This window comes from Amia ocellicauda, chromosome 7, assembly GCF_036373705.1.
Source record: "Amia ocellicauda isolate fAmiCal2 chromosome 7, fAmiCal2.hap1, whole genome shotgun sequence".
NCBI classification, from domain to species: domain Eukaryota; kingdom Metazoa; phylum Chordata; class Actinopteri; order Amiiformes; family Amiidae; genus Amia; species Amia ocellicauda.
The window spans coordinates 20,377,242-20,397,444 of NC_089856.1; the positions used below are offsets into that span (position 1 = coordinate 20,377,242).

At 37.7% G+C, this 20,203-nt stretch overlaps 1 protein-coding gene across 1 annotated transcript; it reads right to left on the minus strand.

The window, feature by feature from the left end:
* Window positions 1-317: 317 nt before the first annotated feature.
* Window positions 318-19,243, minus strand: ttc14 (tetratricopeptide repeat domain 14). The gene is made up of 12 exons (XM_066708838.1): window positions 18,484-19,243; window positions 17,695-17,819; window positions 17,107-17,306; window positions 6,697-6,781; window positions 6,219-6,348; window positions 5,885-6,037; window positions 5,531-5,602; window positions 5,229-5,348; window positions 4,890-5,012; window positions 2,886-3,003; window positions 1,937-2,043; window positions 318-1,707 (listed from the first exon to the last, which is right to left on the minus strand). The coding sequence occupies exons 1-12, from the start codon at window positions 18,615-18,617 to the stop codon at window positions 756-758; spliced, it is 2,319 nt and encodes a 772-aa protein (XP_066564935.1). The 5' UTR covers window positions 18,618-19,243; the 3' UTR covers window positions 318-755.
* Between the last annotated feature and the right edge of the window lie 960 nt (window positions 19,244-20,203).

Genomic DNA, 20,203 nt, shown 5'->3' on the forward strand with positions numbered 1-20,203 from the left:
ATATATATATATTTTTACACACAGATATGAACTTATATATTTAACTGTATATTCAAATAATTAACTGTTACTTTTCACAATCAGCACCGTTTGAAAAATAAAACAATCAGCTTACTACAAAATATATACAATACAATACATTTGTTTCCCTATTGTAGATTTAAAAAATAAATGTATTGGTGTGCCTAGGTACAAAACTGACTGTTGTGGATGCTTAAATTGTACAGTGCTGCTTAAGCATAGCAGCACTGTACAGATGCTGCTATGAAACTATATTGTTTCCTGGTACGAAAACAAGAAGGGCCAATACTCTGACAAAAAAGGCAGTAAACTGTTTATCTAGGATAAAAACATTGTATTTTTTAGTACAAAGCACAGTTAAACAGTGTTATAGAATGTGAATGTATCAAATAGGTTTGATTTTTTTGCAGAACTATAAGAATAATCAGATGAAATAAAGTAAAGTACTTATTTTTCAAACAAAAATATCCTCATAATCCAAAACCACAAATAAACATTGAGCATGTCGGATACTTTCAGGTATTACATTTCTTGAAAATCAATGACCCTGTATTACAGCAGTTTAGTTTCTGTCAATTCAGAAAAATATACTTTGTATTACATAATAAATCAATTGCAATCAATGCTTACATATATTAAAAAGTAACAATTTGACAGCATTATTTCAAAGATTAGAATCAGTGGAAGTATCAGTAAACATTTGCTTGAAGAATACTTTTTTTCTTTTCTTTTTTTTATACTTTTTTCGAATTGGTACATTTTTCCTTTTCAAACTCTGCAATCTGGCTAAATATGTCAAGCAGGTTTGATGGCAGATTTCTTTTCGCTTCAGCAGACTCCTTATCATTGTGGAGTCTGTGCTTTGATAATCTGCTTTCATGTCTGTCAGATCTTCTAAAATTTTGCACCTCTTCTTCTATTTGATAGGCCTGTTTCTTATCTCCAATTCCTACAGAATCATACCTGTCACTGTTTGATCTGCTGTTACTACATCCCTGGGAAGAATAGTCTTTTGTGTTAACATATCTGTCAGATTTGTGGGAATACTCTGAACCTGCAGAGGAGGAGGAATACTTTCTAGGTCTTATTTTCTCTAATCCACTACAGAACTCCAGCTGAAAATTACTTTCCTCCTCCTCTCTCCTGTATTCTTTTGCAACCTCTTTCTCTATGCCACTTGATTTCCTGTCACGAGGTTTCACAGAATCATCCATGCAGGAAGGGCAAGATTTACGTCCACCTTTTTTAACCTTTGCTTTGCTCCTCTCTGCTTTGACTGGAACACCCTGAAAACAATGTTCATCAAACCTACCTCCACCATCATCTAAGATCTCCACAGAAGATGAGGAAAGAGAGTGATATCGTCTATCCTTCGCCTGAGACTTATATTCTACTGACCTGTCTTGCCCCTCAGGAAATTTAGACACCTCATACTTTTGATTCAAGAATGATGCAGATGTGTTTGCCGGAGGAGGGTACCACTCTTCCTTGCTCTCATAGCTCTTGTCTTGGTGTGTGGAGCTCCTTCGACAAGCCTTCCACCGGCTGCCAGGGGAGTCTCGCTGCTTTTGTTTCCTATTCTTAACCTTCCTGTGGTCAGCAGAAGAAACCAAGGAGTCTGAAGACTTGCTGAATGAGGAGGAGGATGATGACGATGATGTCAACTTCCTCTTTTTTCTTTTCATTCTGTAAAAACCAAAATTATCTATAATTTAAATAAAGTTAACTTAATTAACAGTTAAATGTTTTCAGTTTCTAAGAATCAGTGTATTACTAAAAGCATTATGATGAAATCTATGTCGCTCAAGAAAATCAAATCAGAAGTAATGTCCTGGTGCAACACCAGCACGTTCTTATGGGCAAATACTGGCATTCTTCAGCATCGAGTCTTCGCATGATTAAATAAAACATTTACCTTTTCTCTTCTTTTAATATCTTACGTAATTTCTCTGCACTTGTCACCACAATTTTAGATTGATCCTTTTCTTTTGCTGCCTCCTCTTCTTTCAGTTTCAGGGATTTCTTTAATGCAATCAGTTATCACATTAACACAGCAATTAAGTTATAAAGAGTTGCACATTTTAGATTTACACAGAATCATCAATTGCATTTATGAAGCATTTAGGTTTATGTTATGGATACATTCAATAATAAAAAATTAAAAAAATAAAACATTATTGCAAGAATGGTGAAAGTAAAGTATTTTTAAAAACATTCATTACATAAAATGTAGTTGGGGTAAACGTGTATAAATTGGGATTAATTATTTAGCAGCCAGTTTATGAATGAATTACAAATGTTATGTTTTTTATAATCAATTACAGTCATGTAAAATAAACACACACACAGATTACACAAACATTATTTATAATTTAAGCAATTGTATTACCAGGTGATGTTGGAAATACAAACCATTTCCAGTACAAATTAGTTTTCAGTCACATGAAATGAGCAAGACGTCACACCAATCCAGAAGAGTCAGGAAGCAACGTCCCAGATCACAGAGACATGTGCACAAGAAAACACTTAATCAGTATTACAACAGAGCTACTGTTTGAAAACAATGGAAATGCATCAGTTAAGTATATTTAAAAGTTTACTGCAGCTGTGCACAAAATCTCAATACATTTTTATTATAAACATAGAGAGAATGTTATATTGATTGGGTGCTCTTCCTGATAATTAAAATACACATACTGAACCGATTACTCCTGAAGATAAAAACACTGTATTGACAGGCTTTCACTTTGTGTTCCTAGATCTTAAAACCCTTTGGTACACACTATCTTCTCTATGTTTTTACATGAGAAAAACTGTCCCTTTTCAATAGAGTGGTAGCTGTGCTGGATAGACCACGGTCTCACCTGGATGTGCTGCTGTAGTTTCTTCAGAGCTTCATCTGCCTCCTGGAAAGTGTCATCTAAAGTCAAAGCCTTTCTGTACAAATGTTCTGCTGTCACCAGCTTCTCTTCTTCTTCCAACCTGATCAACACAAGTTACAACACTTCATTACATGTTTTTAAATTTACAGAAATAAAAAAATGCTTACTTTCTCTGTGTATTACAATTAAATAAAAACAGTTGGTTTTTTGCTCAAACTTGATTTTTTTTTTTTACAAATTTTATACTTGGGTCCATAAATATTTGGACAGTGACAATTGTCATAATTTTGGCTCTGTATGCCACCACAATGGATTTGCAAGGAAACAATCAAGACAAGCTTTAAGTGTAGACTTTCATCTTTAATTTGAGGGTAGATAACGTGGAAGGAATTACACCCATGTTAATATGTGGTCCCTCGAATATTAGGGTGTCAAAAGTAACTGGACAATTGGCTGCTCAGCTGTCTCAGCTGTTCCATGGCCAGGTGTGTTATTCCCTCACTAGTTCAATTACAGGTAAGCAGATAAATGGTCTACGTTTGATTTCAAGTGTGACATTTGCATTTGGAATCTTTTGCTGTTAACCCTCAATTTGAAGTCCAAAGAGCTGCCACTGCGAGTGAAGTAAGCCATCATTAGGCTGAGAAATCAAAACAAACCAATCAGGGAGATAGCAAAAACATTAGGTGTGACCAAATCAACTATTTGGTACATTCTTAAAAAGAAAGAATGCACTGGTGAGCTCAGGAACACCAAAAGGCCCCGAAGACCACAGAAAACAACTGTGGTGGATGACAAAATAATTATTTCCCTAGTGAAGAAAAACCCCTTCACAACAGTTGGCCAGATCAAGAACACCCTCCTGGAGGTAGGTGTATCTGTGTCAAAGTCAACAATCAAGTGAAGACTTCACCAGAGTAAATACAGAGGGTTTACCACAAGATGTAAGCCATTGGTAAGCCCCAAAAACAGGAAGACCAAATTAGAGTTTATCTAACATCTAAAGAACCCTGTACAATTCTGGAACATCCTATGGACAGATGAGACAAAGATCAACTTGTACCAGAATGATGGGAAGAGAAGAGTATGGAGAAGGGAAGGAACTGCTCATGATCCGAAGCATACCATCTCATCTGTGAAGCATGTTATGGCATAGGCATGCATGGCTGCCAAGGGAACTGGTTCCCTTGTATTTATTGATAATGTGACTGCAGACAAAAGCAGCAGGATGAATTCTGAAGTGTTTAGGGCTATATTATCTGCTCAGATTCAGCCAAATGCTTCAAAACTCATTGGACAGCACTTCACAGTGCAGATGGACAATGACACGAAGCATACTGCAAAAGCAACCCAAGACTTTTTTAAGGCGAAGAAGTGGAATGTTCTGCAATGGCCAAGTCAATCACATGACCTGAATCCAACTGAGCATGCATTTCACTTGCTGAAGGCAAAATGCCTCAAGAACAAGCAGGAACTAAAGACAGCTGCAGTACAGGCCTGGCAGAGCATCACCAGGGAAGAAATCCAGCATCTGGTGATGTCTATGGGTTCCAGACTTCAGGCAGTCATTGACTGCAAAGGATTTGCAACCAAGTATTAAAACTCACAATTTAATTCATGATTATGTTAGTTAATTACTTTTGAACCCCTAAAATTGGGGGGACAACATATACAAAAAAATCAGTGTAATTCCTACACCATTCACCAAATTTGGATACAACTACCCTCAAATTAAAGATGAAAGTCTACACTTAAATCAAACATTGTTTCCTTTCAAATCCATTGTGGAAGCATACAGAGACAAAATTATGACAACTGTCACTGTCCAAATATTTATGGACCTAACTATGTATTTTCTAGGTTTCAGCATTTAGATTTGTAGTACAATGGTCAAGAATATGTTCACTGAACAAAATTACATGACTTACATTTAAGCAGCAAAAGGATATGTAACAAATGTTATTAAAGACGGTCTGAAAGACTTACTGGCCACCCCTTTCAACTAAAGTCTGGCAGAGGTATTTTCTTGCATTTCTGTGCGTCGGACAGCTCTCCAGTGCCAGCTCAAAGTCATCTATCGCCTTAGTCAGGCTGCCCTTTGTAGCATACCTGGAAAATGAACACATTTGCTTCCCTGCTGATTCAAGTTATTGGTGTGCACGTATTTTGTGCAACATTGAACTGCTAGGCATTTAACTGAACTGATCTTTAAGACTATCAGTACAATTATAACATTGATGTATATTGTAGTATAATTCAACCATATATTTTCACTGTTGGTTGAACACTGATTCTAATTGGAGAAGACGGTTTAGAAACACTTACAGTGCGCCACGTGCCACTAATGCTTCCACATTATTGTCATCAATCTCTAAGGCTTTATTATACTCATTCATTGCTTCCACATGGCATCCTGATTTAAAATGATCCACTCCAATCTTCACACTGAAAGAAGCACAGGTTGCAGCAAAACAAGTCAATCACTGCAACAAACTGGTTTAACATGCTGTTGTTTTAACAGACTAAAAAGTTATTCATTTTTTTATTTTATACATCTAAATTTAATATGACAGCAGAAACAACCTGTAATCTCCTGTAGATTATCATTAGGTTCAGACAATACAAACCATTTCAATGCCCAGGATGCAGACTGCCTTTTCCTGATGGATGTCCCATAATCAGCTTCTAAAAAGTTCTTGCTGTGAAGAAACTGGATATTAATACATATGTGCTTTAGCCATTATTTACACTGAATATCATTCCTACATTGTATTATTAGATAGCATAAGTGATCGATTATCTGTCACCTTTTGTATCACTATTTAAATGATTTCAGAAAACTGACAGGCTTTTCCTCTCAAAGGTGTTTCAAATGGTAATACAATCTAAACAAAAAATAAAAAGGCCATCACTTATTTACATTTTCAGACATGCAAAATATATTACTGTAAAACAGATAAAACGAGAAAGGAGACTGTTACCTCTGTAAGCCCCTCATCAATGAAGGAGGTTCTGTTTCACCAATTTCCAGCTTTCCCAAAAGAAACTCCACCGTAGCTGGATTGGCAAACCCTAGTGTATGCTGCAGAACACTGTCAAAAGTGTGTGAAGAGCACGCAGTACTAACAGAGTGCCTGCAACAAACAAACACACAAAAGTTGACTGTGGCACATGTTTCATGGATTGTGCATAAATAATAGGTATCTTCAATATAAATAAATAAAAATAATAAATTAATCAAATTTTAACAATGTAATGTCTGAGGTTTTATTTTACAAAACAATATGTACACATTTTATCTATAGGATTCCCCACCTGTAATGGACAGGCATTTCATCACTACTTATAATGCCCAGCTTCAAGTTTGACAGCTGAGGTGAGAGAGAAGAGCTGTACAGTGACACAGTCAGCTTCCCATGGTAGCGATCCATATCCTTTACTCCAGCTAAAATACAAATGTACAGGATAAACATATTTTTCTCTCCAGTGAAAACAAACATTCAGGGCTGTTGTAGCCTGTTCTAAAACAATAATATACAGTGCTACATGGCAGATTTTCTCTTCATTATACGTGTACTATTCAGTTACCGACATTTCAAAAATGTTTACGTATGAAAAGAAATGTCATTTAATGAATATTAAAACTGCAGGCTATGTAAGAAAACAAAATATTATGCAGACAAATAAATATACTATTAAAGATGTAGTGGCATTGGAATTTGCGATTGGCTAGTGGGTAAGATGAATTTGGTCCAGGCCATAGTATTACATTTTTGAATTCCAAAATCATCACCTCTTATAAGATCTCCAACTTGATAGTAGGACAGTGGATTATCATGGTTTCCATGAGACGGCACATCTCTCACAGGACAGAGGGCCTGGAAAGGAGAAAATACACAAAGACAAAATCTTCCACCACTTTCCATTGAGACCAGTGGAATACTGTGACTTTCCTCCAGGGGAAGTGTTCCTAGGATAACAAGAGAAGATCTATCTGATCTCCTGATTCCCTATTCCAGTTGATCTCACAGATGCTGTAGGATATTAAGGTCAATATTACCAGCAGGCATTTACATTTTTTCAACTTTTCATAAACTTCTGCATTAAACTCCCATTTAAAAAAAACATTGGTTTATATAATATATATGTACAGTCGTGGCCAAAAATATTGGCACCCTTGCACTTTTTTCAAATAACTCATAATTGTCCCAAAAAATAAGTTGAAATTGTCCAAAGTATTTGGTCTCCACAGTTCTTTACTTCACTGTCAATATCACAGAACCTATGTTTTTGATTCAGAACATATCAATTTAAATCAGGAAGTAAACAGAAATGGCATTAGCAAAATTATTCACACCCTAGACTTAATATTTGGTAGCACAGCCTTTGGTCAAAATAACTACAATCAAGTGCTTCCTATAGCCATCAATGAGTTTCCTGGACCTCTGTACTGGCAGTTTGGCCCACTCTTCTTGTGTAAACTGCTCCAGTTCTCCCAACTGCTGTTTTCAGATCTCTCCACAAGTTTTCAATGGGATTTAGATCTGGACTCATTCTCATTGCTGGCAACTTAAGAACAGTAGAGAGTTTTGTCTTGAACCATTCCTGCATGCTTTCTGAAGTGTGTTTGAGGTCATTTTCCTGCTTGAACACCGACCATCGACAGAGACCCAGCTTTCTGACACTGGGTTCGACATTGTGAACCAAAATGCCTTGGTATTCTCCTGATTTAATGATGGCATGCACACAGTCTAGGCACTCAGTGCCAGAGGCAGCAAAGCAAACCTAAAACATCACTGAACCTCCTCCATAAAAGATGGTGTGCTTTACCAAAAAGTTAAAATTTGGTCTCATCTGTCCACAGGACACTCTCCCATAAGGATTTTGGCATGTTCAGTGGGGTCCTCCTGGGTCTCCTACCATATAACAGATGGTATGGATGGTGCGAGTTGAAACTGTCGTACCTTGTTTCTGAAGGTTAGCTTGAATCTGTGTGGGAGTTGATCGAGGTGCTTTCTCCACCATTTGAACAATCTTTTGCTGCAATCTTCCATCAAGTTTTCTATTGCGGCCATGTCCAGGGAGGTTGGCTACAGTGGCATGGACCTTAAACTTCATGATAACATTGCATATGGTGGAAATAGGATCATCAATGTCTCTGGAGTTAGACTTGTAGCCTTGAGATTGTCCATGCTTGGCTACAATCTTGTGTCTGACCTCCTCAGACTATTTGTTTTTCTTTCTTTTCTCCATGATTATTGCGGTACACACTTTTCAAACTGGTTGAATGACTGAGTTTTATATGGAAGACACTGGCAACTTAACACAGGTGACTTCAATTCCAAATTAAAGTAGGATCACCTGCTTGAAATCAAATTATTTATAACAACTTCTATTATTATTATTTATTACTTAGTAGATGCCCTTGTTCAGGGCGATTTACAAAAAATAAGAGCAATCTATTTCTAGAATGTGCCAATAATATTGTCCGGGCCATTTTAGGATTTCTTTGTGGAATTAGCTAAGATTTAGTAAATTATTAAATTTGTTTTGTTTAACCGTTTTCTCAAAGAAATGGTGCATTATTTGAAAAAAACTGCACGGGTGCCAACATTTATGACTTACACTGATTTTAAAATTACTGTGTTTTTTTGGGTGGTTTGAAAGTAACACTTGTCTTATAGGGCTGGGCAATATGACGATATAGATCGTGTGATGATAGAAAAACGTCTATTGTTTCATATTATGCTCTATTGTTTATTTCGTGGTGTCGCAAATCCCACTCTCTAAGGCAATATTTTTCGTCATTTGCACGGCGTTTTGCGTTCTTCCACACGTGCTGGATGCAGGCAAGAAATGTGCATTCAAAAACACAAACAAACATGGAGGAGCATGAACTTTACACAGAATAACCAAAATAACCAAAAGATACTTTAATGCACAAGTACACCGGTTACACACAAGGTTAGCCCGGCGCTCTCGCTGCCGGCCTAACCTCGATCTGCAGGAACCCCCCCACCCCTGCTAATTTTGATGTATATAATTTGTATAAAATTAAAGAATAATAAAGTTTGTTTGCATTTTAATAAATTGGAAATCAATGCAAACACATGCAGAAAGTTTAATTATTTTTAGATGGTGAAGTGGTACAACAGTTTTTATTATTATGTGTATTATTATTATTGTTATTATTATTATTATTATTAATATATATAATATATATTAACTAATTTGTATTAACACGTGCTGTAATTACGCTATGTGTTGCATTCTGTATATATTTACCATGACAGCCTGCATGTGGTATGTTAGTTTTGCATATTTAAATTAAATACTTGTAGTTTGAATGTCTTTGGTCTTATTTTGAAGTTTGATTGGATAAAAACAATAAATAAATCGAGATATATATCATGTATCGCCCAAACTTAAAAAAAAGAGATTATTTTTAAGTCATTCACCCAGCCCTATTGTCTTATATGGTAAGGTGACTGAATGTCACCAAAATCTGCAAAGAAAATATATACATTTAAATATACTGATTGTGTAAGTATTCAGCAACCTATATCAGTATTTGGTGTAAGCACCTTTGGCAGCAATTACTGCTTAGAGACTTTCTGAACAGCACAGTTCCGACAAGTTTGTTTGGGATCATTGATGGAATACCGTAAAACTTCAATTAAATGCCCGCAGCATTTATTCCAAATAACTGCAAGAAGTCCTGGCGTCAATTGGAGACTGCCGATTATATTAAACATTCATAAATAAAAAAAACATTGCGGACTCATGCAGGGTAAGAAGAGCCTGGAAACACTGCTTCATTGTAGAAGTAGGGTAATAGGCCAGGCTTTTATTATTATTATTTTATTTTTTTATTTTTTTATTAACTGGATGTGCATCCCACAAATCTCCATCTACTGCAAGATGCTATCCTATCAATATGGGCCAACATTTCTAAAGAATGCTTTCAGCACCTTGTTGAATCAATGCCACGTAGAATTAAGGCAGTTCTGAAGGCGAAAGGGGGTCAAACACAGTATTAGTATGGTGTTCCTAATAATCCTTTAGGTGAGTGTATTTTTGCACTTTGTATTGCGCTTATATTTTGTAAGTCGCCCTTGATAAGGGTGTCTGCAATGAAATAAATAATAACAATAAATAAACAAAAAGCACTTCAACAAAACTGTGAAAATACGCTTTAAACCAAACCATCAAAAATATGCTTCATTAATACATTGTTTATGTCACTGTTCAGTTAGTTCAATCACTACAATTAACAGCAATACAAATATACAGCTATATATGTGTGTGTATATCTATATCTATATATATCTATATATATATATATATATATAATGTTAAAGTGAGAAATAAATTTATAAAAACACATGATAGTGTTTTGTTTTTTTTTTAATTAATATTCAGTATTTTTACTGAAGTTGGGAAGTTGGGACTTTGACCCCCGATTTAGGCCAGCTGAGGGCCGCCTTAAGTCCTATGTGAACGTTCCAAAAGGTAGAGTCGTCGCTGGAATGGGTGAAATCTTAGAGATGCATTTTGAGGTAGCATAAAGCTTTTGAGGCAGCCCTGGGTCGACTTATCTGTAAATATGAAGGCATCAGTGCAACTCAAACCACACCCCTAGAGACTTGTGTACAGTTTCAAAAGAGACACTGCTCCTCAGCAATCCAAAAGATAATACGGGCACCAAAAAAGCTTAAACGACTTCACAAGACAAACTATTTTCTCTAAATTGTTTTAATTTCACTCCATCATAAGAACATAAGAAAGTTTACAAACGAGAGGAGGCCATTCGACCCATTGTGGTCGTTTGGTGTCCATTAATAACTGAAGGATCCAAGGATCCTATCCAGCCTATTTTTAAATGTTCCCAAATTTCCAGCATCTACCACATTGTTGGGGAGTTTGTTCCAGATTGTGACTACTCTCTGTGTAAAGAAGTGTTTCCTGTTTTCCGTTTTGAATGCCTTGAAGCCCAATTTCCATTTGTGTCCCCGGGTGCGTGTGTCCCTGCTGATCTTGAAAAGCTCCTCTGGTTTGATGTGGTCGATGCCTTTCATGATTTTGAAGACTTGGATCAAGTCCCCACGTAGTCTCCTCTGTTCCTGGGTGAAAAGGTTCAGTTCCCTCAGTCTCTCCGAGTAGGACTTTCCCTTCAGACCTGGAATAAGGTTGCTCTCCTCTGAACTGCCTCTAGAGCGGCAATATTCTTCTTGAAGTGTGGTGCCCAGAACTGTACACAGTATTCCAGATGAGATCTAACTAGCGCATTGTACAGTCTTAACATTACTTCCCTTGTTTTAAATTCTACACTTTTGACAATATACCCTAACATCCTGTTTTCCTTTTATATTGCTTCCCCACACTGTTTGGATGGAGAAAGTGAGAAGTCCAAGACTCCTAGGTCTTTCTCATGCGTTACTTCATCTAGTTCTATTCCTCCCATAGTGTAATTAAAGTGGACATTTTTGTTACCTGCATGTATGACCTTGCACTTGTCCACATTAAATTTCATCTGCCAGGTGTTGGCCCACAACTGAGTCCCTTTGAATAGCCTGTGCTGCCGTGATTGTATCTGCTAAGCCACCTATTTTAGTATCATCTGCAAATTTGACAAGTTTGCTAACTATCCCAGAGTCCAGATCATTAATATAGATTAGAAAAAGCAAAGGCCCTAGTACTGATCCCTGTGGAACTCCACTAACAACCTCACTCCAGTTAGAAGCAACAACTCTAATCGACACCCTCTGTTTCCTATACAGCAGCAAGTTCATTATCCATCTACTTACGTTACCCTGAATGCCTACAGCTTCCAATTTGAGGAACAGTCTTTGGTGTGAAACCTTATCAAAAGCTTCTGAAAATCTAAGTATATCATATCATATACTTTCACGTGATCTACAGCTGCAGTTGCATGTTCAAAAAATTCTAATAAATTAGTAAGACGTGATCTGCCTCGTCTAAACCCATGTTGACTATCTCCAAGAATATGGTTTTCATTAACATGCTCCTCGATTTTCTGTCTAATAATTTTTGTGCTTTCCCAGTCTATGTTTGGGAAATTGAAATCCCCCATTATAACACCCACATCCTTGCTACATGCAGTCCTGATTACACTGTACAATGCAACATCTTGCTGAATATCTGAGTTGGGTGGTCTGTAACACACTCCTACCACTAATCCTCCAGATCTCTTGTCCAAAAGTTTCACCCACAAAGATTCTGTTCCGTTACTGGGATCTGATATGAGTTCTTCTGCCTCAATGTAATTTTTCACATATAATGCTACCCCACCCCCACTTCGATTTTGCCTGTCTCTCCTAAACTGTGTGTATCCTTCCAACATCCTCATTGTTTACTGTAAGCCATGTTTCCGTCACTCCTACAACATCATAATCACATGCCAGCACTGTGGCTTCCAAGTCCAACATCTTGTTCCTTATACTCCTGGCATTGAGGTACAAACATTTCAGGACTTTCCTACTAGCAGATTCCCTTTGTTTTCTTTCCTTAGAGGAACATCTCCCATTGTCAGAGCTCCCTGTCCCCCTGGTTCCTAGTTTAAATGATTCTCAATTTCTCTGCCCATACACTGTCCCAATGCATTAGCCCCCCTTCTGTTTAGATGTAGACTGTCCGATTTGTACAGGTCCCATCTATCCCAGAAAGACCAATGCTCCATAAACCTAAACCCCTCTTCCATACCCCAAGATTTCAACCACGTGTTAAACTTTCTAATCTCTGCCTGTCTCCCTGGCCATGCATAATGCTGGGGTCACACTACACGATTTCTACAATCCAACCCGATTTTGTGAACAGTGGGCAGCTCACACTCAACGACTATTTTGCAACCGAATTTATGTCTTTTGCGTCGTGAAGGAGCGCACACTTCACCACTGATTCCTGCAGATCTGTGCAAAACTGCGGAAATCTGCGCAACAAGAACACGACCACAAATTGCTGCTGCTGTCCCGTGTTCGTGTGTCGGACAAACACAAAAAGCAGAGCGAAAAGAGGATGAGTGTGAAGACATGGCCGTGAGAGCTTTACTGTCAGAGCTGCAGCTGACCAACAGTCACAGGCTCTATCCATCCCACAGTGTGAGCATCGCAGTGTAGGGATCGATATTTAGCGCAGACCTGGGTCAATTACAGGTACAAATTGGTATTTGAAAATATTATTTTCCCTGTATTAGAATATTTTTAAATAACCTGCGCCGAAACAACCATTGGTATTTAAGTATTTTAATAAATACGTATGAAAATCTTATTCTCCTGTCATGTTTATTCTTCCCGTTTCTTTTCTCTTCTTCAATCAGCTCAGCTCTCATTGGCTGCTGATCATGTCACTCTCCACAATTAGTGCCGATCGAGTCATAAATATTAAACATGTTTAATAAAATCGTAGCGGCTCCAACTAGCTTACGATCAGCTCGGGATCAAGCGATCGTGACTTGGTCCTGCACAGTGAGGTGAGATGGCTGTCATGTGTCATGTGTCATGAGTCCTGGAAAGATTTCTGAGTCTCCTTCCTCAGATTTGGGAATTTGATGAAAGCAAAGGGAGGAGGGAGGAAGAGTTGGAAAACCCAGTGGGTAATAAAGCTGGCATTTTTGACCGACGTCACATGCCACTTGAACGCACTGAATCTCCAACTGCAAGGGAAACATAAACTTCCAGGTAACATGCTGTGTATTGTAACGGCATTTCAAAACAAGATCACGGCACTGTTCATGTCTGACAGGGAATTTGTGCATTTTCCAAAACTCAAAGAAATCACAACACATGATCCAGAGCTGTTGAAACAATTCAACTACAATTCATTTGTGCAGGTACTGGAGGAATTGAGGGCAGAGTTTGAATCTAGATTCAAAGATGTGAACGAGTACAAGGACTTTTTCAACTTCATTGAAAGCCCTTTCAATGTGCCAGCATCAATGCTGTCACCTGTCATCACAGAACTCTGTTCTGACCGGCAAAACTGGAGAGTGAAATCATTGAGCTTCAGACAAATGACATCCTTTGGCCTGAACTTCAGTCAGGTGTTCACCATTTCTGGAACATGGTTCCTGACACAGAATATCTGTCAGAATAAACTGTCAAACACTGTGTGAAAAGAGTGCTGTCCTTTTTTGTCAGTACATACACATGTGAAGCAACCTTTTCAACAATGAACATTGTGAAAAGAAAACAGAGGAACAGACTGACAAATGAACTTTTGGACTGCCTCACAAGGATTGCTAGGACGGATTACAAATACTGCATGGAAAGGGTCAAGGAGTATCAGACACACTTCCGCTCATCCAGCTTTTAAAGTAAGTTGTGAAAATCTAATGTATTATTATTATTATTATTATTATTATTATTATTATTATTATTTTGCTTAAAACATGAATAGGTGGCATCAGATTACATTTTTGTTTTCGAAAAATTAAGCCTATATCGTTTCATTGCACACACAGACTAATATTTCGATAACTAACCGTTATATAACATAATTGTAGGGATGAAATGGTATTATCAATTTCGTAGTATCACTGCATAGCAACATTGTCTCGATATCATCATGGTCACATGACTTTATGAAACGTAAGTCTTCTGGGCAATAAAGTGTAGATTTTTCAGCCAAGTGGAAGTACAATTCCCATCGACCCATGCGTGCCCATCATCCTTTGCACTCTGCTGCCTCTACAGATCCAGTAGAGCAAAAATGGCAGATGCTGCTAGTGGCGAAGTAGAAGAGAGAGATTCAAATCTGAAGTGTGGAAGCATTTCGGTTTCCCCGTGACAAGAAACGAGAAAGTAGAAAAGGTGACGTACAGACAAAAAACGATATGCAGACACTGCCAGACTGTGGTGAAATACTCGTCGAGGAATACGACTAACATGAAGAGTCACTTGTTAAATCATCACCCCAAAAAGTTTTGTGAATATACGAGGAACAAAATCCAGCCAGGCCAAAAGACTATAAAGGAAGCGTTTACAACCACACTCCCCCATAACAGCGCAAGAGCGCAAGATATCACAAGTTGCATCAGTGAATATATAGCCAAAGACCTACAGCCATTTTGGGTGGTGGACAACGAAGGATTTAGGAGGTTAGTAAACACGCAGGAGCCAAAGTATAAAATCCCATCACGGCCATACTTTAGTCAAATGATATTACCAGCTCTCTACAAAGAGACAAGGGCGCAGATCCTCAAACGAGCAAAGTGCGTCTCGCTCACCACAGATGGGTGGACTTCATGAGCTACTCAGAGCTATGTTACTATCACAGCACATGTTATGACAAGTGAATGGGAGATGAAAAGTTTTGTCCTACAGACACGGGCTCTCTTTGAGTCACACACTGGACACAACATAAGCAAGGTGTTAAAATCTGCCGTTTCAGAGTGGGAGCTCGACATGACGAATAACAATCACCAGGGCATCGCTGTTGTTACTGACAATGCAAGAAACATGGGTGTAGCGGTGAAAGAGGCGCAATGCACGTGAAATAGACACTAGACACAGCCGAAATCGCAGATGCTGAGGACATCGTAAAACTTCTCACACCCTTGAAAAAAGCAACCACTGTGCTGTGTGATGAATCTCGACCAACAGTCTCTCTCATTGTGCCCCTCAAAACACATGGTACAAGAGAGCATGGCACAGTCCGATGGAGACTCAAACATCATCTATCAAATGAAGACAGCCATACTGAACGACTTGGCAGACCAAAGGGAGCAAGCAGAGTTTCTGCAGGAGAGCAGTGTGTTGGACCCCCGGTTCCGGGCCCTGCCCCACCTGAATGACAGCGAAAGGGAGGACATTTTCAACAGGCTGCAGTTGAAAGCAACACAGAAGCAGAATCAGGTATTTATTTGAATATACTTTGTGTGTGTGACTTGTTTAGAGAGTACCCAATATTTAAAATATATTCCTTGTGTGTGTATGTGTGCGTGTTTCTAACATTTCCAATTTTACTACTTCTGCTTGCTTCTACAGAACCGTAGTGAAGGGGAAGGAGCCCTAAACATGTAGCTGGACAGCTGGAGTCCGAAATTGACCTGCCACAAAGAGCACATGCAGCTTTGGAGGGTGTCTCTCCTCCATCCAAAAAGACTGCTCTTGAAGATCTCCTTGGGGGTTCTTTTAGTAAAGTGGACAGCAGAACACACCCCACGGCGGAGATCGAAGCAGACATTGACTCGTACCACAAAGAGACCTCTATCTCACTCTCCGCTTGTCCTCTCGCACATCGTTACCCACTGCTGTCAACCTTGGCCAAGTCATATATTTCTATCCCAGAAACCTCAGTCCCGAGTGAGAGGGTTTTTTCTGCTGCAGGGGACATTGTAAATGCCCAGAGATCCAAGCTTCTACCCGAAAACGTTGATATGCTCATTTTCCTAAAGAAAAACCTGTCTCTGAGTCACTGAGTATATGAGTGATTGAGGTGAGTGGGCAAGTGTGTGAGTGAATCAGTGAGTGAGCTGACATACTCATTCAGCTCTAGGTCCAGCTGCCAATAAGTAGGCTGCTATTTTTATTTTTACTGGGTTGTTTTTGTTTTCAAGAATTGACCCACCCTCTTTTCTTGATCCTTCATTCACAACTGTTGCTTTCCTAGCACAACAAAGCAACAGCTTTTGATTGGAGGCAAACAGCAGATCGCAACCCTATTGAGCTGTTGTGGGAGCAGCTTGACCTTTTGGTACGTAAGAAGCGCACATCAAGCCAATCCAACTTGTGGGAGGTGCTTCAGGAAGCATGGGGTGAAATCTCTTCAGATTACCTCAACAAATTGACAACCAGAATGCCAAAGGTCTGCAAGGCTGTATTTGCTGCAAATGGAGGATTCTTTGACGAAAGCAAAGTATGAAGGACACTTATTATTTCAATTAAAAAACATTATTTCATATTCATTTTGCTATATTTCCCATTCATACTCATTTCATGTATGTTTTCATGGAAAACAAGGAAATTTCTAAGTGACCCCAAACTTTTGAACGGTAGTGTACATATCCATACAAATACACAAATATATATCAATTTCTCAAAACAAGTCAAATAACAGATTAAAAACTGGTTTTAACTTCACATGGCTTGAGAAATGTAATTTACTGTTAAGGTTTCTGACTGAAAAACAATAATTAAATGTGAACTTAGTAAGACATTTGTCATTCCACTTGCATGTGTCTTACTGTTATTTCAAGATCCTCAATATTTCTGGGAAGTCCTCCACCTAAACATACAAGAGTGATGAATAATCCAAAGTCGCGAATGGAATTGACCCGCCCAATTACAACATCACCACGTTCGATGTCTCTGTAGAACAGGTCTCTTCTCTCATCAAAAGGAACATCCATGAATTGCTCCACTGGAGGCATGATGGCATAGAGATCTGCAGGAACAAAGCAGTGTTAATTTACTGCAGCTATGTGTGAGTTATAAGCATTAGGAATTAAGTTTGTAGCAGGTGAAAGTAACAAGATTTGGATTCTGGGACACTGGGAGCCTTCAGGACAGTGATTTTATCAGGTTACTAGTTCATCCAGTTTCTAGTCTTCTACAGTCTTGATTTGGCCTGCATTGGTAAACATAACTGGACAATTACTAAAAACTTGCAACAGAAAATTGTACTAAAATAAATAAAAAATATGTTTTTGTATTATGTAGCTCTGCAGTTGAAACTTTATAATTAATATTATTAATCCACTATAGAACTCAACTGTTCCCATAGGCATATAACTGTATAAGTTTAGAGATGAGACGTATGACAGTTACATTACCTTCAGTTTCCTCATTAATGTAATTATTTGCAGCTGAGCTGCTGGTCCAGATAGGAGCAAACAGAAGATCAGCTTTCCTTGCAATAAACTGCTCCACAGAAGCATTCTCATAGCTCTTCTCTTTCCTAAAGTTAATAAATATACTTCCATTTCAGAAAAAAACATAATATAGAATGGTGGATAACGACAAAGATTAAGCCAATATTGATTTAGTCAATAGTTTTTTTTCATCAACCCTATCCAATTGGGAAAAAAAAACTTTAGTTTTGACATTGATCTTTACACAAATAAAAAAAATCATTCTATGAAGGGCAAATTCAGTGATAGAAATAAGTCCATGTAATAAATACTGGATTGCCGTTTGGTCTACTTCTGCTCTGAAGCTGTAAGCTCTTGTAGACAACTGAATCGATAAAGAAGAGCAAATACCCTTAGTAACATTTTAGCTCAAAACCCACCTATGTAATTGTACTTTACTTAATTAAACATACAATTTCTGTAACGGTTTGTGACTTCTTTACAGTGCAGTTCAGTAGCTGAAAGAGCCGTGCTTTATGCAAAGGAAAATATTCCTGATGTTGAAAAGTCTTGTAGATTCAAATTTCAACTGGATTTTGGAAGACCAGTGCAAGACCAATTAGAAAAATGCAGTTTGTTTGTTAAGCAATAAAAATAACCATGAAAATATTTTTAAAGAATTATGAAAATACTGAAAAATAAAACTTCGTATTTTAGTTTGAATGGGGCTACAGGTTAATTTAAAGGTAAAGAATTTGTGTATAAACATACCTCGGATGCAACGTTTTTGTTAGATTTGCAACGATTAATTTAAAATCTGGGTTTTCAAACTGCTCGCATTTCAGAAGGGAGAAAAGGCTGTGTCCGTGATAAGTCAAAGACTGGCGTAAAAGGTCTCTGTCCATTTTGAATATCTTGCTATACCATATCAACCGTGTGCATAGCTTCCCGAAACTCTATTACGACATAATTTAGCATACACAAAAAATCGTATTCAATTTACATTATTTTAAGACTCATATTTACTTGCACCACTGTGATTCTCAACAATAACTTATTCTAAACATCTACGAACGATACGTTGCAGTTTCCGGTTGTGATCAGGCACACGCGATTTCTAAGGTTTTTTTTTCTCCGATATCGCAAACGTTGTTTGTATTTCTGACCAGAGAATACTACATTCAGTTACTCTTTGGACCAATTTTGTATAAGTTGAATAGTCTGGCAGTCTAAACCTACTGCTATCAAGTTATAAATCTGTATTATTAATCTATATATTTTACAACTCATAGGATCAATCGCTACACTCAGTACAAATATACATATCAATCCTGCTCAAATATGCTACAAATAACTTGGTATCATGCAAAAAAAAAAAAAAAAAAAAGATATATTAAATATATTATATTTAACCCGAGAACTACAGCACTCGTTTAAATTAACTCCACTCCTTTCAAGATGAACCTTTCCAACTTATTTCTCATACACGCAGTATCCGTGCAACATGAAATACGTTCCAGAGGGAAACAAAAATCGAGATGATAACAGTTCTGTCACGATAGGTCTTTATATGTTATATATGGCAAGCATCGCTTTCACAATTTTGAAGTTGGTGACGTTTGCCCAAATTGTTTCTTGTAACTTGTAAACTTGTGTTTTTATATAAATAATTATGTAGGCCTAAACATAAAATACCACATAAAGAAGTAGTTGTAGTAATAGCAGCAGAATGGCTGCGTTCACGACACTTTTGTGCTGGCTAGATTGCAGACGGGAGTCTGCGTGTGACGTCACGGTCTGTGCAGACGGAGCGTGGACAGCTTTGGCATTGGAGCTGCAGACTCAGCAGAACAAACATGGAGTCGGTGTTGAGAGAATTCAGTCCTAATCACAGAAGTTAATGCAATCAAAGTTCCCTTCGTGCTCCACCAGCTTAATACTTTACAGTGTAATCAGAAAATGGGCCATTTAATCAGTTCATATCAGATTAAGTAGCTTTACGATCCGTTAATAATCTTTAATTAATATAAATCTTTATTCCTACTCATTGTTGGGACACTTAAGGGTTAAATACTCACATACTGATGAAATTAATTACAACAGATTTTGTTTGTGTGTGTACAATATTATGTATACACTGGTTTCGAATCTACATTAAACCTGTGCATTCAGAGAAATACAGATGTACAATATTTTGTATGTATTTCCTTGCCAGGTGTGCAACTTACAAATTCACATAATACGTGGAAATTAAGTTATAATGTATACGTTCACCACTACACATGCATATTATTTTATTGTTGAACTGTCAATCTTTAAAATATATTATTTCTGTTGTACTTAGCCATATCTAGCATGAAATTAATAAAATCCTTCATGACATGACTCAAGGGCGATTCACACCCCCTAACTAGGTGGCGCTGGCACATGGAGTGAGGTCTGCCTCTGGCTGATACACATGTCTTTGTCACTCAGTGCTCGTTTGTTGTTT